At 34.8% G+C, this 21,989-nt stretch overlaps 9 protein-coding genes across 9 annotated transcripts; 5 read left to right on the top strand and 4 right to left on the bottom strand.

Moving 5' to 3' along the window:
• Positions 1 to 173: 173 nt before the first annotated feature.
• Positions 174 to 2,907, top strand: EV154DRAFT_509240 (uncharacterized protein). Its single transcript, XM_051601601.1, has 10 exons — positions 174 to 448; positions 523 to 593; positions 661 to 696; positions 753 to 855; positions 906 to 1,006; positions 1,087 to 1,212; positions 1,331 to 1,510; positions 1,578 to 1,631; positions 1,721 to 1,936; positions 2,055 to 2,907. The coding sequence occupies exons 1-10, from the start codon at positions 313 to 315 to the stop codon at positions 2,736 to 2,738; spliced, it is 1,707 nt and encodes a 568-aa protein (XP_051457539.1). The 5' UTR covers positions 174 to 312; the 3' UTR covers positions 2,739 to 2,907.
• EV154DRAFT_588797 (acyl transferase/acyl hydrolase/lysophospholipase) lies at positions 2,759 to 5,973 on the bottom strand. Its single transcript, XM_051606837.1, has 13 exons — positions 5,736 to 5,973; positions 5,546 to 5,669; positions 5,288 to 5,460; positions 5,010 to 5,220; positions 4,751 to 4,911; positions 4,440 to 4,676; positions 4,335 to 4,351; positions 4,155 to 4,246; positions 4,068 to 4,098; positions 3,911 to 3,978; positions 3,718 to 3,836; positions 3,462 to 3,648; positions 2,759 to 3,381 (listed from the first exon to the last, which is right to left on the bottom strand). The coding sequence occupies exons 1-13, from the start codon at positions 5,883 to 5,885 to the stop codon at positions 2,909 to 2,911; spliced, it is 2,043 nt and encodes a 680-aa protein (XP_051457538.1). The 5' UTR covers positions 5,886 to 5,973; the 3' UTR covers positions 2,759 to 2,908.
• A 399-nt stretch (positions 5,974 to 6,372) lies between these two features.
• On the bottom strand, positions 6,373 to 7,541 carry EV154DRAFT_538114 (glycosyl-transferase for dystroglycan-domain-containing protein; the record flags this gene model as incomplete). Its single annotated transcript, XM_051604253.1, has 3 exons — positions 6,373 to 6,543; positions 6,631 to 7,325; positions 7,409 to 7,541. 3 exons carry the CDS (start codon positions 7,539 to 7,541, stop codon positions 6,373 to 6,375), a joined length of 999 nt encoding a protein of 332 aa, XP_051457537.1.
• A 1,036-nt stretch (positions 7,542 to 8,577) lies between these two features.
• On the top strand, positions 8,578 to 10,247 carry EV154DRAFT_420889 (MAP kinase; the record flags this gene model as incomplete). The annotated part of the gene is made up of 7 exons (XM_051595977.1): positions 8,578 to 8,606; positions 8,681 to 8,813; positions 8,914 to 8,966; positions 9,034 to 9,362; positions 9,426 to 9,497; positions 9,579 to 9,911; positions 9,973 to 10,247. 7 exons carry the CDS (start codon positions 8,578 to 8,580, stop codon positions 10,245 to 10,247), a joined length of 1,224 nt encoding a protein of 407 aa, XP_051457536.1.
• Positions 10,241 to 11,141, bottom strand: EV154DRAFT_509233 (mitochondrial 18 KDa protein-domain-containing protein). The gene is made up of 2 exons (XM_051601600.1): positions 10,738 to 11,141; positions 10,241 to 10,663 (listed from the first exon to the last, which is right to left on the bottom strand). The coding sequence occupies exons 1-2, from the start codon at positions 11,023 to 11,025 to the stop codon at positions 10,301 to 10,303; spliced, it is 651 nt and encodes a 216-aa protein (XP_051457535.1). The 5' UTR covers positions 11,026 to 11,141; the 3' UTR covers positions 10,241 to 10,300.
• Positions 11,142 to 16,413: 5,272 nt separating this feature from the next.
• Positions 16,414 to 16,898, top strand: EV154DRAFT_509229 (uncharacterized protein). The gene has a single exon (XM_051601599.1). The coding sequence runs from the start codon at positions 16,457 to 16,459 to the stop codon at positions 16,679 to 16,681; it is 225 nt and encodes a 74-aa protein (XP_051457534.1). The 5' UTR covers positions 16,414 to 16,456; the 3' UTR covers positions 16,682 to 16,898.
• Positions 16,899 to 17,502: 604 nt separating this feature from the next.
• EV154DRAFT_509227 (uncharacterized protein) lies at positions 17,503 to 18,177 on the bottom strand. The gene is made up of 3 exons (XM_051601598.1): positions 17,818 to 18,177; positions 17,644 to 17,714; positions 17,503 to 17,573 (listed from the first exon to the last, which is right to left on the bottom strand). The coding sequence occupies exons 1-3, from the start codon at positions 17,997 to 17,999 to the stop codon at positions 17,560 to 17,562; spliced, it is 267 nt and encodes an 88-aa protein (XP_051457533.1). The 5' UTR covers positions 18,000 to 18,177; the 3' UTR covers positions 17,503 to 17,559.
• Positions 18,178 to 18,461: 284 nt separating this feature from the next.
• EV154DRAFT_509223 (major facilitator superfamily domain-containing protein) lies at positions 18,462 to 20,385 on the top strand. Its single transcript, XM_051601597.1, has 4 exons — positions 18,462 to 19,017; positions 19,078 to 19,862; positions 19,916 to 20,054; positions 20,112 to 20,385. Exons 1-4 carry the CDS (start codon positions 18,609 to 18,611, stop codon positions 20,348 to 20,350), a joined length of 1,572 nt encoding a protein of 523 aa, XP_051457532.1. The 5' UTR covers positions 18,462 to 18,608; the 3' UTR covers positions 20,351 to 20,385.
• Positions 20,386 to 21,093: 708 nt separating this feature from the next.
• EV154DRAFT_420910 (uncharacterized protein) lies at positions 21,094 to 21,683 on the top strand (the record flags this gene model as incomplete). The annotated part of the gene is made up of 2 exons (XM_051595978.1): positions 21,094 to 21,275; positions 21,335 to 21,683. 2 exons carry the CDS (start codon positions 21,094 to 21,096, stop codon positions 21,681 to 21,683), a joined length of 531 nt encoding a protein of 176 aa, XP_051457531.1.
• Between the last annotated feature and the right edge of the window lie 306 nt (positions 21,684 to 21,989).

Below are 21,989 nucleotides of genomic sequence, written 5' to 3'. Positions count from 1 at the left end.
CCTTTTTATTGCATTGATTGCATGTTAAAATATAAACCACACACGGAAAAAAAATTAAGCCTTGTGATATAAAATTCCATATACACACGCCAAAAGCCCAGAAAAACTGACAGTTTTTGCAAAAGTACAAAATTTCCCCAGAGTTTTTTTTTTTAAAACCCAAATGAGTGAATTTTTTTTTTAAATTTTTCCCTCTTTTACTCTTTCTCTCTCTCTCCGCCCCACATACACACACACAGATTTTTTTTTTTTTTTTATAAATAGTTCCTTAGAGACCTTTTTATTTATTTATACAGTAGTTGAGGGAGAAGAATGACATCGAGATATCACTTGCCCACTATTGCTGCTGTTGCAGGCATTGCCTTGGCTGCTTCCAGTTATGTATTGACCAACAATAGTTATGAATCGAAAAAGAGAAAAAGAAGAGTTAGGTCCAAAATACAAAGAGGTATTTTTTTTTTTGTAACAGTAACCATGGTTTCTATCTGTACTAAAACAAACAAACAAAAAAAAACTCTTTAGAACGTGATGGACAGTTTATTTTAGGTCTTGTGAATGTACAAAACTATTGCTTTGTCAATTCGGTTTTACAAGTAATTAACATTAGAAACACACTAAAGAGAAACAGATGCTCATCTTTTTTTTTAAAAAATGTAACAGGCTTTTGCTACTTTAGCTAGCTTACGTTCTTATCTGGCAAGTAGAGTGGAAGAGAGTTTCATAGTGTAGTGGTTTTAACGTTTATAGAATAGGCTGAACGCGTTGATGAACAAGGAGATGAATCTGCACCTCAAGTACCTCAGAATGAGTTTATTTTACAGTCTGTTGCGTGTGCACTGTATGCTACGATTGAAAGTAAGATATAGATATACCCATATAAGAGACATACTAAGTTATCTGTGTAGTGTTGAATCGACCTTTACCGAGACCAAGATCCATCACACCTACAGATTTTTTGAATGCGCTGGAAAGGAAATCAGGCGGAACGATCAATCGTGATCAACAAGTAACTTGTAAAAAGATAACCCACATCGGATGCATTTCTCCAACCCTATTTTTTTTTTTTTTTATTATGAAAAACCTTAGGATGCTCATGAATTATTCCAAATTATATCCAGTGTATTAACCTCAGAGGAAGAAATTCAATATCGTGAGAATGCCACTTCTTTATTAGACGCTGCCACGATCCGAGGCTTTACAGTGGGAGAAAATGTATATATATATATTTTTAAAAAAAAAAAAAAAAAAAAAAAAAGAGAGAGAGAGAGAGAATGAAAAAAAATCCATCTTTTTTTATTATTATCGGGAATGACTAACATTGAAAGAATAGGATGCAAATGACAATTTTGAAACTTCGTCGGTATCTTCGTTTGGAACTTCGGCTTCCATGTGGAGCTCATTTTCCGTTTGTACCGTTGGCGGAAATTTACGTCCGAGACGCCGTAGCCCCAAAAATCCTTTTACAGGTTTAGCTGCATCCAAAATCAGCTGTGTCAATTGTGGATACACCGTAAGTTCGCTTTTAAAAAGGTATTCCCAGCCTGACCCTTTTTTTTTTTTTTTTTTTTTTTTGGTAGGCACCTATTCGACATCACACCTTTGATAATATCTCATTGACGGTGCCTCAAGTGGTAAAAGAAAAAGAAAAACATTTTTTTTTTTTAAAAAAAAAAAGGGGGGGTGGATGGATTGTGAGACTTAATGTTGCCTTTATTTCTAGTCGAGTTGTTCTTTAGAGAGTTGTATCAAGACATACACAAAAGTTGATATTTTGACCGATTTCCAATGTCGAAAGTGTACATTAATCACCACGTTGCAAACCATGACGCAAGAACTGGAATCTGTTTCAGGTAAGGACGAAGAAAGAGCGCAGGTCTTGATGCGAGATATCGGAAGAATTAAGGATGCCTTACAGTCGAATGTGGAAGCCGTCTTGGTAAGATAGTATACAGCAGCAGCAGCAGCAGCAGCAGTAAAAAAAAAAAGTGTATAGTCACTAAGCCCTTTCTTTCCCCCCCCCCCTTAATTTTTTATAATTATTTTCTTTCGATTAGTATGGGGTTCCCTTAGTAAGCCCTAGACAAGCACCATGTACTACGAAACAAACCATGTTTGCTAATCCACCTAAATCACTCTGTCTTCACCTTTCTCGATCTATATACCATCCATCTGGTATAATTCAAAAGAACCATTGTCAGGTTGAATTTTCAGAATATTTGGATTTAGCCCCTTATACAACCAACGGCTACATGAACACGACGGATCCTTCTGCCTCCCTGAGTTCACCCCCACCTACACCCATTTTACCGCATACACGTACAAGTCGAGCGAGTCTAGTGTATCTTCGTAACATGACCAATGGACATCGATTTACACATCATCAACACAGTGCTTCTGCCCCAGATGGATTAAACGTGGCCCTGTTATCGAGTAAAGAAGATCGTACCGTTCAAAACGCATTACCTTCACTCTCGGTGGTGGTTCCCGTCTCTCGCTCCATTGGATATAAATTATGTGCGGTCATTGTTCATATGGGCAATCATAATTCGGGTCATTTTATCACTTATCGTCGAAAGAAGTTACCTACCGGACATGAAGTTCGTAGTCCTTTAAATGACAATCAACCCAAACCTCCTACCATGTTTTGGAGATGCAGTGATGAAGTGATTGAAGAAGTGGATTTAGATACCGTATTGAAAAGTGAAGCTTACATGTTATTTTATGAACGTGATGTTTAAAAATCTTTTTTTTTTTTACCCTTCTGTTTTTTTTGTATACTAATCCGTCCCCATACACACACACACACACCTCCTTTTTTTTTCTCTCTTAAAACCCTTACTTTTTTTTTCAAAAAAAAAACATGTAATAAAATATAGGAGTTCCGCCCCCCCCCCCCCTTTTTTTATATTTATTTGGGTATAACAATTGAAAGTCGCTTCTTATTATTAGAAGAGGATCTGACAGATTTTCCAAATTCTCCAAACGTGGTATTGGGATGCCACTCGAAATCGGGAGAGATAAAGAATTGGGTGCTTGTGACTTGTTTCCTTCTTCTTTTTAAACTTGTCTGTTGGCTGTTGTTATGGCTGCTACTATGGCTACTACCAGGACCAGAGCGAGAGAATGTGTGAGGTAATAAACTAGGTCGACGTGGTTTTTCTCCGTTGTTCTTGTACATGCATAGACTTTCGTAACTATCCATTTGCCACAAGGGAGTACAAGGCATGTCCTCGGTGGTGGTGGTGGTGGTGACAGGGACCTCTTCTATTTGACTCGTGTTAGGCCATTGAGGGGATTCACCCAGTAGTTTGGATCGTAATTTATAAATAGCTGCGTCAATCGCTAATTCTATTTTTAAACTATGTTTGATTTTAGACATTTCTACGGAATGAAAGAAAAAGATAGCATGTGAGTTTTTTTTTTTTTTTTTTTTTTTTTTTTTTTTTTTTTTTTTTTTTTACTTTGCCAGGTGGCTCGTTCGCCTCGTTCAATAAATCCAGTGGCCGATTCAAAATCAGGGTTAGATAAAATATTCACCACGTCTTTGAAAGAGAGTTGAGGAGCAATGGTGATATCACCAATGTAAATTTGGGAGAGCACATTTTGAAGTCGCATAATACCGTTGGGAGATATACCTAATTCTTTTAACTATTTTTTTTTTTTTTTTTTTTGTCATGTGAGTTTTATCAGGGGAGGATATGAAGGTTTTTTGTTTACCTGAGAACATCGATGCTGAATTTCTTCCTTGATAAATCGTAAAAAGAAATTAATACCGGTGCGTAATAAAGAAGGCTCACTATGATCCTTGTGTATAAATGGAGCCACATGTGGATTCACTATACAAAAAAAAAAAAAAGTAGGTTAAAAATCGGTTTTCTTGTTCTCTCTCTATTATCTTTTTTTGATTCACACTTGCATTGGACAACGACAAAGTGGTTGACACTGAATAGTTCAGATATTCGTTTCAATGGTAAATCACTAAAAAGATATTTTTTTTTTTTTTTTTTTAGAAAACAGAGGTGAGTTGATGGTGGATGGACTCTTATCTAAGGATTTTTTTTTCTTACTTGTCAATGGATCCATCACGGTATTTGTCAACTGATATATGAAAAGAGTTAAACAAGACATTATGTATATATATAGTCTATTTTTACCGGTAGAGGTCCATGGTACGAGTTGGCCTGTTTTATTCTTCATGTATATTTCTTGCGAAGGATAAAACAAGGGCACAGAACATGATGCCAAGCTAGTGAATATATATATAAAAGGATGAGTATTAGTGCAATGTATAAAGACATTTTTTTTTTTTAAAAAAAAAAGAAAGTGTGATTTACGCAGCCGACCAAACAACCTAAAAAATAAAAAATAAAAATGACCCGAAAAACAGGATGAGCATATCAAGGGGTAATGTAGATAACAATAAAGAAACTCCGACTTACAACATCGGGAGAAGTAATATAATTGAATAATCTAGGCATTTCAAAGAGACTGGAAGAACTAACGGTGATGTTTAAAATGAGACGAGATTTATTGTAGGCCTCTTGGAAAGTGATATCGCCAAGATGATCAGCCAAGACGGATTTCAAGATATTGGGATCGTACAAGTTGCCCTCCAATAAATAGCGATTGAGACGTAACAAAGGAGATTCGGGGAACTCTGGGTGTTCAAACACTTTCTATTAAAAAAAAAAGAAGGGGGGGGGTTATGGGTTATGAATTTATATGAGACGCTTATGAAAGAAAGATTTACTAGAGCAATGGACCAAGGCGAGTTCAACATTTTGATTCGATCTTGTTCGTTCAAAGTGCAGATCAATGAAGCCATGATACTTCCTGTGGATGCACCTGAAATAATCCGAGGTAAAAGCCGAGCATTGATCATGGCCTTTAGCACGCCAATATGAAAGAAACCTAAATAGTAAATTGTCCTTTTTTTTTTTAGTAAGTCTGCTACTGCTTTTTTTTTTTAAAAAAAAAAAAAAAAAAAAAAAAAAAAAAATCAGTCGTACCCAAGGTTCCTCCTCCACTTAACAATAAAGCAGTACGACCATAACCCTGACGAAGTGTCATAAAGTAATCATGCTTTTCTTTTAATGTGAGGTCTTCTCCAAAGTGTTCATTAGGATCCATGTCGCCGCCTATCCAATTCAATTGTTCAATCACCGTATCTGTGTAATCAGAAATCAATTGTTTTGTGCCGACTCTTGTTTTTCGATACAACTAGCGAATAAAATGTCAAACCCAATTTATATATATATATATATATATAAACTTTATTTTTTATTACCGTAGCGTTGCCCATATCCCCTAGATTGCGCGATAGACTTAATTTCAAGGTAAAAATCATGGACTTGCGATCCCTATCAAAGGCTCGAACATGATTTATTTCATCGATTCGTTTCTGTAGTAATTTCCAATCATAATCATTTGAATCGGGGTCTTGTATCCAAGCCGTACTACCTGTATTATATAAAAAAAATAATAAAACGATGAAAAAAAAAGGCTAAAGTAAAAAAAAAATTGCGTTTTGACAGTTGGTTTGTACCCTCGATTCTATCAAGTTCCGTAGCAGCATGATCCCATTCTTCAAATGACTTTGCATTGTTCATTTTGGAGAGATGGTAAATGTGTCCCTTATGATTGGCATACATGTCTGTAGCTTGAAAGCTCTAAGGAAGATAAGCATTTAGTTTTTGTGTGTGTGTGTATATAATTAAGATAAAGTGGGGTTATACATATTTTGCCAGGTGCCACAAGAAATCCCAGATTTGGATAAAAAGACTTGAATAGACTTCGAATACCGTATCATGTTGGTATAACATGATGTAACTGGAGAGTGATCTTTTCGACATGCCAAAATTGATCATTTTAAAAAACGTCGACATTTTTTTTTTTAAAAAAAAAAAAAAGAAAAAGTTGGAGAGAAAGCGAGTGAGAAGAAGAAAAGGGGGAGGTGGGGAGACGAGTTTTTATATGTTCATGTTATGAATAAAATGGCATGAAATCAATGTAAGGAGAAGCCGACCCGATTCTGTTTTATTTTATTTATTTTATTTTTTTTGTTAGAAAACGATGGGGTTCAATGTGTTGTGTTTGCATTTAGGTTCAGCTCGGATGAGACTGGCATCATTTTTTTTTTTTTCATATGTCAAAAGAAGGGCAGACATTTTACCGTAAAAAGAATGACATTTCGGTCAAGCCAAAAATTAAGGAGGAGTAGAATTATTTTTATTATTATCAATGGACTAAAATAGTGGGAAAATAAAAAATTATGGTGTAATGATTATGTAAATGAAAAAAAAAAAAAAAAAAAAAAGATTTTTTTTTTTTTTCTAAGTGAATGCTATTATATATACAGTTTCTATAATTAATTTACTGGTCAATGTTTGTAATGACGTTAGTAAATCCACGGATTTTTTGACACTCGTTGCGAAGATTGTCAGAGCGGGGAGTATCCCATCGACCGTCGGCGACAAATTGACGTGAGTAATGGAGACAGAGTTCTTCTCTAAAATGGGAATAGACTTTTCTGTTGAATAAACGCTATTTATAAATTATTTTTGTTAGTTTCTATAAATAAAGAATTGGGGAAAGGGTATATTTTTTTTAAAAAAAAAATGATTATTTTACCTCCTTCTTACGAGTGGATTCGGGGTAGTAATGAGATTGATGGATGAGAAAATCGTCGGGAAGCACATAATAATCGATACCGGAGAGATAGATTTCATAAAGACAAGCGGCCTTATTAGCGCCATAACCAATAAAACGTTCGTCACACCAAGGCGAACCTTGCTTCTTAAAGATGACATAGGGTTCATATGAGAAATTGTATTCGGTCACCTTGTAAGGACTTTCGGCCGTATACCATTTCATGTAGTTGGTGGCAGAATGGCCCTTTTCCCAACTCACATGGAACATATCCAGCTTTTGATTATCAAAGATTTGAAGCATGAGATCATCCTTGGTTTCGGGAAAGGTGGAATGATCAATGCCATCCGATTGATCCAAATATTCAAAGGCAGGTACCACTAAAGCGGTGTGACCTTGTCTCAACATGGACATTAAATTAGGATTCTGGAGAATGTGCGTGCGGAAATCTGTACAAAGATAGAAATCAATGTCAAGCATCATGAGGTAGTCAGTACGTGCATATAATTTGGCGGTATTGCGCCACATATTGAATTGTCTATCGTATTTGTCGATAATTAAATGAATATCCACATATTTCTTCATATCAGGATTGTCGACTAATGCTTGATAAAGTAAATTTAACTCTTTTTCCTTGTTTTCGTCGTCATTAATATGAATTGCTGCAGAAATAGGGCCTAATCATTGGGGATAAGGTTTAGATAAAAAAAAAAAAGGGGGGATACGTCATGATGTTGAATTTTTTTTTTTTTTTTTTTACCTTTGTATCGGGTTGCTAATCTACCGAGTACAGGGAATCTATCACTGGTAACAATAGTGGAAATCGTGATATCTTCGTTATGGAAATCATGAGTGGCTCTCATAAAAAAGGGTTGAATAACACTTGGGCCCATAGCACCGCCAAACATTTTTGATTGAACAATTGGATCTACATAAAAAAAAAAAATTGTTAATTGTTAGTTTTCGAACAAAAAGTAGAGAGGGGGGACAATAGAAATATGTTTTACCTTCTTTCTCAGAAACGACTTGAAAATGAATGGATTCTTCCTGTTCATCTTGGTCCATGATATCTTGATTCAATGGAGCAATAAAAAAGGAGTCTGGTTCGAGAACGCTTCTTCTAGCAGTTCTTGTCAAGGAAGAAGTCCCTGTGGTATAGACCTGAATTCCGATATATGTGAAGGACACAAAAATGTATGTCAAGAGCACAAATTTAAGCCCTGTTCTAGGTAAATAATCAGATAATTTCATTCAAAAAAAAAAAGATTATTGAAAGAAAAAAAAAATGAGATAGGGAAGAAAGATAGAAAGAATATTTTTTTTTTGGGAAACCATCGACAATCTATTTATGTTTAACAAAAGAGTAAAAGAAAAAAAAAATCTTAATCGGACTTCTGTGTTACCATAGAAACCAAAGGTTAAGTTTCTCAACTGAAAAAAAAAAAAAAGGGGGAGGGCGGGTGTAAATCAAAAGGCGGTATAAAACATTGAAAAAGCGCGCCTCTACTGTAAAAATAAAAAAGCGAGCTAGTATATAAGTGAAAAAAAAAAAAAAAAAAAAATCAGGACACAACATTTTTTTTTTTTGTGCGTCATTCTTTGAGATGAAAAAGCAATGATGTAGCACATCTGCTTTGCGTTGCGAGGAAAGCTTTAGTGTAACGGACAATGCGTTCAGAGCCTTATTTTTCTAGAAAACGTCACTTTTATTTATTTTATTTTTTGGCTCGGTACACCATCCGTAACTTTTTTTTTTAATCACGCCAAGCTTAAAAAAAAAAACTTCCTTCTCCGAACGACTATTTTCTCTTTCCTTCTTTTTCTTCTCATTTAAAATAACAACAAGAAAAAAAGATGCCAGGATATCAATCGTTTCCGGTTTTAAACCAACAGTTCATTGTGGACAAGAAGTTCCAGTTCATTCGTGAAATGGGTCAAGGTGCTTATGGTGTTGTTTGGTAAGGAAGAAAGAAGATTAAAAAGTTTTTGTTTTGTTTTTTTTTGTTTGTTCATCATCTCTCTTTTTTGTTAGTGCTGCCAAAGATACAGACAACAACGAACAAGTAGCCATCAAAAAAGTGTGCCGTATTTTTGAAAAGACTATTTTAGCAAAACGTGCCTTACGTGAAGTCAAGTTATTAAAACACTTCAACGGTCATGAAAACGTATGTTCTTTTTTGTACGTGTGTGCGTGTGCGTGTGTGAAAAGTATCCTCTTTTTTTTTTGGAAAAAAGAAAAAAACTAAAAAAAAAAGCAACTTGTAGATTACTTCAATCATTGATATGGATATTGTTAATCTTCAAGAATTCAACGAAATGTAAGTAATAGTCTATTGACAACAGGGGGGCAGGAGAATGACAAGCATTGACACCTTTTTAAAAAAGTTACCTTGTACAAGAGTTGATGGAAGCCGATCTTCACCAAATCATTCGATCCGGCCAACCTCTTACGGATGCCCATTTCCAATACTTTGTCTATCAAATCTGTCGAGGACTTAAATATATTCACAGTGCCAACGTATTACACAGAGATTTAAAACCAGGTAATTTGTTGGTCAATGCTGATTGTGAGTTAAAGATTTGTGATTTTGGTTTGGCTCGTGGTTATTCTTCTTCACCTGAAGGAAATGTTGGTTTTATGACCGAATACGTTGCAACTCGTTGGTACAGAGCTCCAGAAATCATGCTGAGTTTCCAAAAATATACCAAAGCTAGTAAAGTATCTTTAATGCCCCTTTTCCTCCCATCACTTTCTAATGATTTTATTTTTTTCTTAGTTGATATGTGGTCTGTAGGTTGTATCTTTGCTGAAATGCTAGGTGGTAGACCTCTTTTTAAGGGTCGTGATTGTAAAGTAAAAAGGAAGAGTGATATGGGATTTCTGGGGGTAAAGTGTTACTAATCATTTGAAATGGGATATCCTATATTAGACGTTGATCAATTAAACCAAATCCTCGGTATTCTCGGTACACCGGATGAAGAAACTTTATGTCGTGTGGGTAGTGAAAGAGCTCAAGTGTATATCCGTAGTCTGACAAGAATGCCCAAGATCCCCTTCCAAAACTTGTACCCAAGAGCTAGTCCCCTTGCTATCGATCTTTTAACCAAATTACTCGCTTTTGATCCAGCAAAGAGAATCACAGTGGAGGAAGCACTTGCTCACCCCTATCTCAGTGCCTATCATGATGAAGATGATGAGCCCGCTCATTCTCAACAATTCGATTTCTCTTTTGAAGTACTTGAATCAATGGAAGATATGCGCAGTAAGTTTATTTTTGGGGTTGTTGTAATATGTGAGGTTCTTAACCGTTTGCTTGTTTGTAGAAATGATTGCACAAGAAGTCATGACATTTAAAGCACAAAAGCAAGGGTTATCATTAAATACAGGTGCAGCTAATTTGAAGAGAAAGGAAAGCATGAGTGCAAATGATCGTGAAGCTTTTGCAAGAAGCAAAGATGTAGCTGCATCATCCAAGGATAGTCATAGAAATTCCTCTTCTATAGCTTCCACCGCAGCAGCAGCACCAGCAGCACATGATGATATTCGTCAGCACATGGATGTCGATGCACTTGAAAGAGAATTAGGTGGTGGTGTTTAATATATATTTATTTTTATCAGAAAATAAAAAAAAAACAATGTATTATTAAATGTTTATTGATCCTTCTTGGTTTCTTCCTGTAATTGAACTCTATCTTCTATGGGGAGAGGTAAATCCTCGCCTGCTTTATTATGTGCCACTCTGGCGACAGATGCGTCCACTTTTTCTTCAATTGGCTTGAATACTTTATCGACAATATGTTCAATGGGTTCATCAAAGATGTAAGGTAAGAAGGGAACAATACCCAGACCAAGTAAAGTGGGACCCCATGCTTTCACCTTGACATTCTTTACATTTTTGAAGCCATAAGCACTGTATTTGACGATCGAATGAATTGTCATCATAGGGAAGGCCATCGAAGCCAAGGATTGGAAAATACCACGCTTGACCATCGTAGTTGCTACCACCGTATTTTCCTAAGATTAAAATGCTTTGTGTCAGGTTGCGACCAAAAAAAAAAAAAAGATGAGAGGGGAATTGTTTTTATTACCTTTCCGGCATGAACAGATTTGTAACCTTCATAACCCACATCTAAACCCAAGTAGAGCCAACTGATACCGTAAGCAGCAGTGACAACGGCAGGAGGAACAATAGGTCGAAAAGCTTCACCGACGTCTGAAGTATATGCTAAATAACGTGTTGAGGCGACGAGTGCAGTACGCAAACGACCAGCGTATGCAAGGTAACGAGCGTTGCTTTCGAGAGAATCTACCTCTCCCTTCACTACCTTTTCGGTCAATGTTTCATCATGATTATCTTGAGTATTAGGCTTGGACATTTTTTTGTTTTGTTTTTATACAATGATAAAAAAAAAAAAAGAAAAAAAAGGATAATGCGATACCCCCCAATTTTTATTTAATGTTTTTTTTTTTTTCACCGGGAAAGAATGAGACAATTATGACTCTATAGTGAGGCCCGAATTAAACCGAAGCAGCCAATCATGTGGCTTACCAGTAAACGGGATATAGTAATACCCGTTGGGAATAAATGCTTGCAAAGCCTTTATACTCAGGCTACGAAAATCATTTTTTAGTGGCATTTCTTGATAGCTGAACACGTTTTTTTTTTTTTAAAAAAAAAGAAAAAAAAATCGAATAATTACATGAATAGCAGGTTTATACTAATTTGATATAAGTATGAAATGAGAAAACTAAAGGTCAATTCAACCGACATAATTTAAATACTATCCTTCTTGAAAAAAGGATAAATCAATAGACATGAACAATGTAATGATAGCACTATTTTTAGTCTGTAAAGCATGTGAATAAATATAATATCAATCAACAAGAACTTGTCAGCTTAAAGTTACACAATAATTAGCTATTTAACGGTAGAAACTATTTCAAGATTGGCTGCCAAGATGATGCATATGCTATCAAACACAGCAATAAAAGAAAGAAAAAAAAATCAATGACTCTGTTGAGGGTATCATAAATATAATAATAAAGTTAATTGTCACATCACATTGAAGATGGATAGTAATATAAAAGTTAATCATGAATCACACATTACCTCCGCTTGTTCTCATCCTACCGTTGAAGTCTGTACACAGGGCACAACCTTGTGGCGAGTAAATATTTAGTCTGAAAAAAGCAATACAATCGAATGGGCCTGGATTATGGAATGTTAACAGATCCTGAGCGTAAATATTACTCTTGTCATTTGATGTTTTAGTACTGCTGATCCCTCTGACTAACATTTATACACTCAGTATGGAAGGGTTTAGTGTTCGAACTTTTCGAGCTTGCACCGATCTTGTGCCAGTTCGAACGAAGCTCGAACCGAGTTTTTGTACTCGAGCTTGCGCCACTTTTTTTGGGTTCGAGCGAGCTTCGATCGATGCTCGCTCGGCTAAAATGTCGATAGTAGTCACTTTAAAGTTAAGGTCCTTGAAAGACTACAGATGGCATTTCCCCTTGATTTTAATCTTTTCTTCCCTTTACCATTTTTTTTTTTATTTATGCTCTAATAATTCCAATTAAAATGCTTTGGACTTTTATTTAATTGTACAACCAACAAACACATTTACCATAGAAAATGATACAGTGTTGCACACTATACCCAACTAAGCCAATTTTTTACAGCAACCATAGTAACATGACGTAGCAGAATTAATTTAAACTTTCATGTTCACAAATCCAAATGTATTATAATTATAGATGCAGTAATAGTTTGTTTTAATTATCCGAATTTGGTGTTAAGGTTGGTGAAAAAAAAAAGTTTTCTTTTTCTTTTTCCAACTTCTATTTCAATAAATAACAATTTTATTATCATAACTCTCTGTAATTAACATCACTTTGACGTGCACTTTGTGTAATAAAAAGGGCGAGCGAGTTCGAGCTATCGTATTCGCAACCGAGCCGAGCTTAAGAAACTTCGAGCGAGCTCGAGCTGCAAAAAAACGCATCCGAGCGAGCTTCGACTGGAACACGATCGAAGCTCGCTCGAGAGTTTCGATCTTCATTCCGAACACTATAAGGGTTAAATTTAAAGACGTGTTGATTATTTACTATCACCAGATTATTACATCATGATCCAATAAGGCGCTTAATATTCTCCCTAGAACTATCCCAGTTCTTTATATAAATATCCATAGTTTGTTCTCATAGACCACACATGAATACGTTTTTGAATTAATTTATTTTGTTCGTCCATAATAAAGTGGTATCCAAGTTCTAACAGCATCACTTTTGGTTTACTTTAATTTTGTTCTCCATGCAAAACAATTACAGCATGATCCAATAAGGCGCTTAATATTCTCCTTAGAGCTATCAAGTTCTTCATATAAATATCCATAGTTTTTTCTTATTAATTAATTTTTTTCGTCCATAAGAAAGTGATATCCAAGTTCTAACAGTATTACTTTTGGTTATACTTTAATTTTGTTCTCCATTCAAAACAGAGTCGTCTCAGTAAGCTGTCATTTTTTTATAAAGTTTTATTATGGTTGAACATAAATATCTGGCGACATGTCTTTAAAAGTGGCTTTTAAGTAAGATTAAATAAACAACGAACTGACAACATTGAGTGAATCAATTACTCATGATTTAGATAAACTAATTCTATTGATGAGGATGGGAGTATTTATAAGAAAAAATAAGTATGTGTAACATACATCCAGAATTCAAAGTGTGTGTAACAGCAAATTGGAAAGTTTACAAAACCTTGAATTTTATATTAAATTTCTATTAACATGAACCATCCTGAAATATTCTGTTTGCAAATGATCAGTTTTTAAATAATCTGATACCTTGAGACTTTTAGGATGTTTATCTTTGTAACCCATCCATCACTATTAACGGTACATCGATGGTTCGATATTCGTGTCGTGTAAATATTTTCTGTCGTATATACAGAAAACATCTTTTAGTGAATGCAACCACTTAAAAGATAAAATTACTTTAGAAAGATTACTTTATCGATTATTTTTTTCGTGTCACCTTATCCACACGCGGTTTACATGCAAGGCCTAAGAGGAACATAAAAATATCAAAAAAACAAGTTTCAATACAACAATTAATGTTGCACACATGGTCTACACATGTATATCGCAATACTCTTTGATCCCGATCCGTTGATCGATAAATACTTGGAAAAAAAATTTATTTATAATCCGTCATTATTTATAAATCGTCATTGTTTATAATCCAGCGATCACACATCGTTTCTTCTTTATTGTATACCTGTCTGTGTTTAATCGAATACTATCCACGAATTCAAGATCTATGTATGGACAAGATGCTGATATTGCGTACTTATTGGGGAAGAGCTCACAGATTTCTGATTAGTTGCTGTTGTGAAAAGTGCGTTGAAAATGAACCAGTGTAACTACCCTAATTTTCCATATGGATTTTTTATGATCACTGTACACCATACTCTCGTATCTCTGAGCCTATTTATCCGACACACATTGGCGGAGTACGCTGTATTGTTGTAATTTCTATGAAACGGACGTAAAACTGACCTCCAAACATAAGAAGCGTCAAGGACCGCAGTAAAATCCACAAGTGCGCGCCATGTCTTGGCATTTATATCATGTTATTATTGTATAATTTGACATTTTATTGGTCACGTAATCGATTATTTTGACGACAAATGTTACTCAAAGTTCTCCTTTGAGTTGGACGGAAATGAAAAATGACTAAATTTCTCTGAAAGTTTTTTTTTTTTTTAGTAAATCAGTAAGAATGATGCTGTCTCATAAAAAAAAGACGGCAATATGTTTGGATTAGCAGATATATTTTCTCGTAAATATATGACTCTGTGAAGGTTGTATTGTGTTGAAGTACAATGCATAATTTATAAAAAGCAAGAGGAACGTGTAGTAACTGGAAAGAGCTCGGGTGCACTTTGCTCCTATCATGTTGTGTAATAACCCGATACGGAAGACGTGAGAGTCCCAGGGAAGTCTAGTTGATATACGCGGCATATTATTGTGTTTAAATGGAAATTCCTGTGATCATCATATATAGCTGTCCGACATGGCGCGCAACAGATGTAGCGATGACAGACCTCTAAAAATGAGCACGATGGGAAAAAGTGCCAATGAGAAAGGCGGCATGGCTTGTGTTTATTTATGCAAATACCAAACTTTAATCGAATGTTGTGTCATGATTTGATCATGATAAGTAAACCAGACATACAGGCCAGAACTTGGTGTTTATTGAATAAAGATGACCTGGGGATCAATTTATAAATCATTTTGGACACAACAGGTCGTGAGAGACAAATGCAATTTTTCTTTTTTTTTAGCAAAAAATGAGTGACATCCAGTGACACTCATAAGGCATAACTCTAAATCCATATGGGGATACGGATCAAAATGGGTTGAGTCTGGAATGCATATCCTTAAAAAGAAAGGAGGGGAAGATAAACCAGTTTCTGGTTAAAGGGCTGAACAAAATCCTTTTTGACTTGCTTTGACGCAGCGCAGATGTGTCCAATCAGAATTTTAGAGATAAACCAAAAACAGAATATCTGAATTGGAGCATAAATAAAGCTACATCATTCGGCAGCTACTTCGGCCCGAATTATCCAGCTGATGAGTGAACATGTAGTTTCTTGTTTAAAAAGTTATATTTTAATGAGCATTTTAGTTTTAAAAAGATTCCCGATGTAACATTTTAAAATGAAGGGGAGATTGAATAATTTTTAAAGAGATATATCTTGAATATGTTAATACAATCATACCACTGATAGACTCTTCCGGTGGGGACATCTGAGATCTCAAAGGAATTTTGAGCATTAGGATGAGGGATAACTTTAAAAGAAATGGGTACGTGCTTTAGATTAAAGATTATCGATATATGATATCTAGATAAATGACAAGTACTAAATCAATGTCCCCATCACCCACTATTTGGTAAATCTGAGTAGGAATGGGATTGTTGCGTTTTTTTTTTTTTTTTTTTTTTTTCTTTTTTTTCTTTTTTTTCTTTTTTTTCTTTTTTTTCTTTTTTTTCTAATTCTTTAGAATTGAGAGATAATAAACATGTGCTTAAACAAGTAATACCATAAAATAAATTCAAATAGACCGTTTTACTGGGTTTCGGCGGAGCTATAGAGATGGTCACCATAGCATCCGTTAGGTGTCGTGTCAAAAAAATTCTTAAAAGCCAACGGCACTCTCTATTTGTCTAGAGTTAAACACCAATTAACACTTTATTTGAGGTTTTTCGTGCTCAAAATGAGTTTGTCAATTACAAAAGAATTATTCAATGGGATCAATAGTTGTCTCTGATTTGATAATTCTATATGTTTAGATCTGATTTTTGAGAGCGTTCCTTACTTTTTTTGTAAAAAAAAATCACAGGGCCTTTGACATTTAAGTTGTAACACGTGATGGATCTTATTTTTTTTTTTTTTTTTTTTTTTTTTAAAAAAAAAAAAAAGTTTCGAATAGTATATTCTGATAAAAAACAAATAATGGAAACAACAATTTTTTCGTAGATAATACCATTCTCTTTTTGTTTGATGTAAGGAAAGCGATCGATCAAAATTTATATTCAATTGTGTAAAAAAAAACTTTTTTTTTTTTATTTTTTTTTTATTATTATTTTTTGATATACTTTTAGTATATGTCATACACCGTTTAAGCAATGTATATAGTATCGATTAAAAGATTACACGTTTATCAATTAAATATATTACAAGTGATAATAATCTAGCGTCTATTTATCAACTGCAGGGCTTCATAATTTTTAAGTGGTATGTTTTTTTCCGATTTGTTTTTTTCTGCGCAGTTCCTATGTTTTACACTATCTTTTTGTGCATTCCTTTTTTGTTTCAAAAAGAAGCCACTTCTATCAGACATATTTGCTAGATATAACTCGAATATTCCATCTGTTTTCCTTTGTAGCAATGCCCTGCAGATGTTTCCTTACATGTTTAGTGCTGTAAATACGATCCGATGGGTGGCAAAGGTCTTGGTGTAATGTTTTTGTTTTCAAGCTTCTTTGTTTTTATTTTCTAAATAAAGTATATGTTTAAGTTTATAAGTACCGGGTGTTTACAGGGGATATTCGTAAGACGGTAGTTGCATGACTACGTGAGGCCCCTTCCTTGCTGGTATGTGTTTTCTATGTTTCAATTCAATATCTTTCCACTTCGTTTTTTTTTTTTTTTTTTTTTTTTTTTGTTTTGTTTTGTTTTGTATCAAAGATCAATAATCTAAAAAGGTTCTTTTTTATAATATAGAATAGTAACCACTTGCTAAAAATAGAAAAGAAGAAAAACAAGCCAATAGAAAAATTGATCGATGGTACAGAGACCAACAGGTTGGTTCAAATCTAACAGTAACGATCGTAAGGATATTTCATTGGTATAGATTTTGGTAGTAATGAGAGGGCGATATATTTGATATTACTCAGCAGCATTTGCCGGAGAGAAACCCCATTTGTTTGTTGCCTTTTCTTTTTACTTTTTTTTTTTTTTTTGAAAAAAAAAAAGGTTTTGTGCGCTTTATGGATAGTTTTGATTGACATAATGAATCCGGATCTGAAGCACAAAGACAGGGAGAATAAAATATACTTGATCCAATTATAGCGATGGAGTTTTATTTTTACCTGATGCTAATCGCGATTAATATATCAAGTTAGACTTGATACACAAAAAAAAAAAGAATTTCTTATATAGTTTTATTTTATTTTTTTAGTGCCATCAGCGGAATATGTAGTAAGTAACATGATTCAAACATGTTTAGGGTATAATTATTTAATTAATCTGTATAAAAGCTTCTATCATAACAAGTTTAGGTAGAATAGCGATTTTTTTTCATGCAAAAAAATGATTTATTATTATTTTGTTATTGTTTTTAATTTATTTGACGTCCGTAGAGAAGACTATAATTAGTTGTTTCCGTCAGAATAGCTATATGTAACTTTTTTTTTTCACACAGCATGATGGAAACACAGTTTATTTTTGTTGGTATAGATGTTAAGAGAGGAAGAACGGATAATTACATAAGAGGTAATAATAATATAAAAAAAAGCCAATGAAATGCCGACCTATCTCAGGCACGATTATTAAAAAGAAAACTCTAATTTAATAACCATAAAGTAATCTTTTTTAGCGAGCGTGGGAGGGTGGATTAATCAAAAAGAGATTGTAACAATAAGTTTTCGGGAACACATAATGCATAATTAATAAATCTCGGCTATCTATCTGGGCAGACTCTAAAGTCATCTGTTCCAAGGAAAATAACTGAATTAGAGTTGAAGTTACTACAAAACCTACAGCATGGATTGACATCATCGTTAGATCCTTTTTAGAAACTCGGCCCTTTCCGTTAACTTTGTAACAATTTATCCACCGTTATACCAAGACATTGTCCAGTGAAACTCTAATCTGTGTACACTAGACAGAAACTGTCCGTTCTGTAACACTTCTTAATGAATTCTTATGTTTAGTAAAATATTTCTAGAGATCGAGGACATTCAAATAATTTTTTAGTGTGTTTTTAATCTTTCAGCTTCATTTAGACCATCGCATGATTCTCGGCCTACGGGCGGAGTATTTCTAATAATTTTCTCTTGGTTGCTATGCAGAAATCGACTGAACAATTTATCATTGGACAATTTACAAACAAAGTGATCGTGCATTAGTATCTAAGCCATGGAAAAACCAGTCTACTTTTGATTTGAAAGTGTGCGTAGCCACAATGGGGGGGGGGACAGTCACTATTATGACGCTATTGCGGTCCGCTCTATCCGACTCACCCAAAAATCAAGGGACTGAAACAGGCGAGATTAGAACAGTAGTACATTGGGCTCCTTAAAACGAATAGTAAGAATATTGCGTTATGAGAGTGTAAGAACGAACAAAAAAAAGATTTCTTTTTCTTTTTTCTTGTTTGGTTTATCCATGGCTTTTCTCGTGCCGAAACTTCTTTACGTGTGCCTGTACTCGTTGTATGGCTCAGCAATAGCTTATTTAACAATTTTCTATAGTGAATCGTTACACCTAAACTCAAATCAGATCGGAATTGTATTGGCTATTGCGCCATTTGTTCAAGTGGTCGCTTGTCCAGTGTGGACATGGTTAGCGGATAGATATCCTAAATTGCACGGTCCACTCATGGGCATTTTAGCAACTATCGGAGGCTCGAGCGTTTTAGGTTTATACTTTCTGCCAGAGATGTTGACTGAGATTGATAAACGCATGATGGCAACGTGTGTTTTGGGGTTTGTATTTGCATTTTTCGGTAGTCCTATCTGTGCACTGGTAGATAGTGCTGTGCTGAAAATATTAGACGATCAAAAAATATTATACGGTAGATGAAAAAAAAAAAAATTTGTGAATCCTTCCCAATTTAACCCACATTATTGTTTAGGTAACCAACGATTATGGGGGTCCGTTTCTAATGGAGTTCATATACTAGTGGTGGGATTGTTGATCGCCCAGTACGGAATCAATGTCGCGTTTGCTATATTTTTTGTGGGATTAGTGTCATTCGTGCTCTTATCCATATTGTTTGTACAGTTTGATAAACACATGATCCACAGGAGTTCACATGATAATACAAACAATAGCGAAGAAGAGGAGACGAATTCATTATTGGCGGGCAAATCGACCCCTCTCACTGGTACGAATTATATGTACGACCCATCCTCCACAACATGGTCACACTATACAACTCATCCTCCAAGACCATCACGTAGAGAGTCGCAACAAAGTCAGAATACGAGAAGAGAAAGTATCGCAAATACATTGTATTTATCAGATGATCAATTGCACACGTTAACAAATGTAACCACAACAAGTCTAATGGCTATGGATGCTCGTATAGAAGCCAATCATGAGCTGTTGCAATCCGACATGGCCTATCCGCCATTAGGATTAGCCTTAAGTTTGATACCTACCATGGATACATCCATGTCAGCATTTGCACTACTGGGACAGGAGGACGAATATGGGATACCCGAAAAAGCAATTTTAAAATCATACATTGTGTATACTTTTATGATTTCGATACTCTTGTACGGAATTTCGCATTCGATGATTAGTCAGTTCCTGTTTCTGTTGTTGAAGGATCTTGGAATGAGTCCGTCTATCATTGGCTGGACAGGCCCTATCGGAGGGACAGCCGAGGTGATTACATTTTGGCTTTCAAGACAAGTAGGTATAGAGAATAAATAAATCCCCTCCAAAAATAACTCATTTGCAATCAGTTATTTGACAAGTATAGTGTTACTTTCTTGATGACATTGGCTTACTTGTCATTTATGTTTCGTGCCTTAGTTTACACGTGTTTAACCTCATATGAAACTAAATCGATCATCGTTGCTTTATTACTACAGATCATCAACGGTGAGAATTTTTTTTAAATTGCACATCAACAAATGATCTGATATTGGTTTGTTTTAGGGTTTGCTTATGCACTTGTTTGGTCCACAGCAGTTGCGCAAGTCGACGGTTTTTTCCCGGTAGAACAACGGTCGATAGCACAAGGAATTTTGGCCTCGTCCTTTTCAGGACTAGGATACGGAATTGGGTGTGTACTTGGCGGTTACATTTACAGTGTGTATGGATTTATCCGGTTATTCCAGACCTCCATTGCGATCTGTAGTATCAGTTTAATTGTATTTTTATCAGGAAGAAGATAGCTATTTTTAAAGTTAAATAAACATGAAACTCCGACTTCAAAGACTAATAAAGAAAATTTCTCGATCATCAGCTAGAAAAAAAAATGGTTTTATTTAAGCGCTTGTAGGATAGTACTGGGGGATGCTTACATGTATTGTTGTTGTTGTTTATATGTGACATTATCTATATAAAGTCATGTGTAAAACACCAAATTGTTTGTTACCTTTTCTTTGTGGCCGATAATATGAATAAATATCTTTTTTAAAAAAAAGTCATGGTAGATAATAGAATGTGAGGGATGGGCCCTTTTTTGATTTATTTTATATATTCTTTATTTTTTTCCTAAAATATTCATTATCGCCGAAACAATTGTAAACTGTACACGCGTGTCTGACTATAAATAAAGCCAAGACAGTGATATTAAAAAAAGTGAATCAGAAAAACAGGTCTCAGGTACGGGTTACTTTAGGCTAGTCCGGATTCGTCTTTGACATTTCATTTTTTTAATCACCGGTCCAGGGGGGTATCGATAATCGTCTTTCTGGGCTGTTTACCACAGGAAGTAGAGAGTGAGTGAGTGTGTGTGTGTGACAACTCCGCCCAAAATAAAAGCACTTACGCACACACGGCATGCCGATCGATCACACCCATATAAATAGCAATCATTTATTTTAGTTTCTTTTTTTTTTTTTTTTTTTTTTTTTTTTTACCTTTTTCACCCCCTCTCCCCTTTTTTCTTTGTTTTATGCACATAAAAAGAAAAATGTCAAGATTTGAAAATCATCCGCCGTTCAACGAACAAGTATTTGTTAATTCTATTGGAAAACTTGCAACGGATCGAAAAAAATATGATTGCACTCTTTGCCCCAAATTCTTTACACGTCCAAGTGCATTACAAACACATATCTATACACATACTGGAGAGAAACCTCATGGATGTGACATGTAAGTGTTACTATGCCCGTTGCTATGGTTATTTATATACTAACTAGCTTGTTTCATAGGCCTGGCTGCAATCGTCGTTTTGCTGTGATTAGTAACCTGAGAAGACATCTACGTGTTCACAGACCATCTCATGTTAGACGTCGTTTGACCTCTCAAGAAAGACGTGGATATGTTGAAAGATTAATTGAAAGATCTGGCGACTCACCATTTGTTCCTGGTGACAGTATTGATGAAGGCCATATGAACTATAATACGTTTCCTTCCATGTGCTATTCATCCAGCTCTTCTACCTCTTCTTCATCTCCTCGTGGCAGTATGTCTCCAACCATGGAATCAACAACTTACCGTCTCTTGAAACCAAAAGAAACTCGACCCGTGTGTTTAACAGTTCAACATTTGCTAAATTAAGATACCTTTCCTTTCCTTATTATAACTATCCTTCTTTTGTTACATATCCTCTTTTTACCAGTACTATACATATCACCTATGCCCCCACACACCCTTTATTTCATATACATCTACAATTCCTGCTTTTTTTTTTTTTTTTTTTCTATATATTATACACATCCCTTTTTACTTCTGTCAAATGGTTTTTTCCAATACTGGTACTTTGGTCATTCCTTTATATATATTTATACATACTTTTACCTTTTTTTTTTTGCTTATTCTGTTCCTCTATTCCCTTCATGTATATCCTTTCATTTTTTCGTCCGA

Source organism: Mucor mucedo (assembly GCF_025094135.1).
Source record: "Mucor mucedo strain NRRL 3635 chromosome Unknown EV154scaffold_46, whole genome shotgun sequence".
Lineage (NCBI taxonomy): Eukaryota > Fungi > Mucoromycota > Mucoromycetes > Mucorales > Mucoraceae > Mucor > Mucor mucedo.
Note: the sequence above shows the minus strand (reverse complement) of the source record. Positions and strands in the feature narration are given on the sequence as shown.

Bases quoted from the DNA above. Each gene is read 5' to 3' on its own strand.
- EV154DRAFT_509223 (XM_051601597.1), top strand. From the start codon at position 18,609: ATGGCTTTTCTCGTGCCGAAACTTCTTTACGTGTGCCTGTACTCGTTG. The intron at 19,018-19,077 runs GTAGATGAAAAA...ATTATTGTTTAG, and splicing joins CGATCAAAAAATATTATACG to GTAACCAACGATTATGGGGG. The intron at 20,055-20,111 runs GTGAGAATTTTT...GGTTTGTTTTAG, and splicing joins ATTACTACAGATCATCAACG to GGTTTGCTTATGCACTTGTT.
- EV154DRAFT_509233 (XM_051601600.1), bottom strand. From the start codon at position 11,025: ATGTCCAAGCCTAATACTCAAGATAATCATGATGAAACATTGACCGAA. The intron at 10,664-10,737 runs GTAATAAAAACA...TTTTAATCTTAG, and splicing joins AATCTGTTCATGCCGGAAAG to GAAAATACGGTGGTAGCAAC.
- EV154DRAFT_509229 (XM_051601599.1), top strand. From the start codon at position 16,457: ATGTTTTTTTCCGATTTGTTTTTTTCTGCGCAGTTCCTATGTTTTACA.
- EV154DRAFT_509240 (XM_051601601.1), top strand. From the start codon at position 313: ATGACATCGAGATATCACTTGCCCACTATTGCTGCTGTTGCAGGCATT. The intron at 449-522 runs GTATTTTTTTTT...AAAACTCTTTAG, and splicing joins TAGGTCCAAAATACAAAGAG to AACGTGATGGACAGTTTATT. The intron at 594-660 runs GTAATTAACATT...AAAATGTAACAG, and splicing joins TTGTCAATTCGGTTTTACAA to GCTTTTGCTACTTTAGCTAG.
- EV154DRAFT_588797 (XM_051606837.1), bottom strand. From the start codon at position 5,885: ATGTCGACGTTTTTTAAAATGATCAATTTTGGCATGTCGAAAAGATCA. The intron at 5,461-5,545 runs GTACAAACCAAC...TATATAATACAG, and splicing joins GGAACTTGATAGAATCGAGG to GTAGTACGGCTTGGATACAA. The intron at 5,221-5,287 runs GTAATAAAAAAT...TTTATTCGCTAG, and splicing joins GGGATATGGGCAACGCTACG to TTGTATCGAAAAACAAGAGT.
- EV154DRAFT_509227 (XM_051601598.1), bottom strand. From the start codon at position 17,999: ATGATGTCAATCCATGCTGTAGGTTTTGTAGTAACTTCAACTCTAATT. The intron at 17,715-17,817 runs CTAAAAAAGATT...TATTATTATTAC, and splicing joins AATCCACCCTCCCACGCTCG to CTCTTATGTAATTATCCGTT.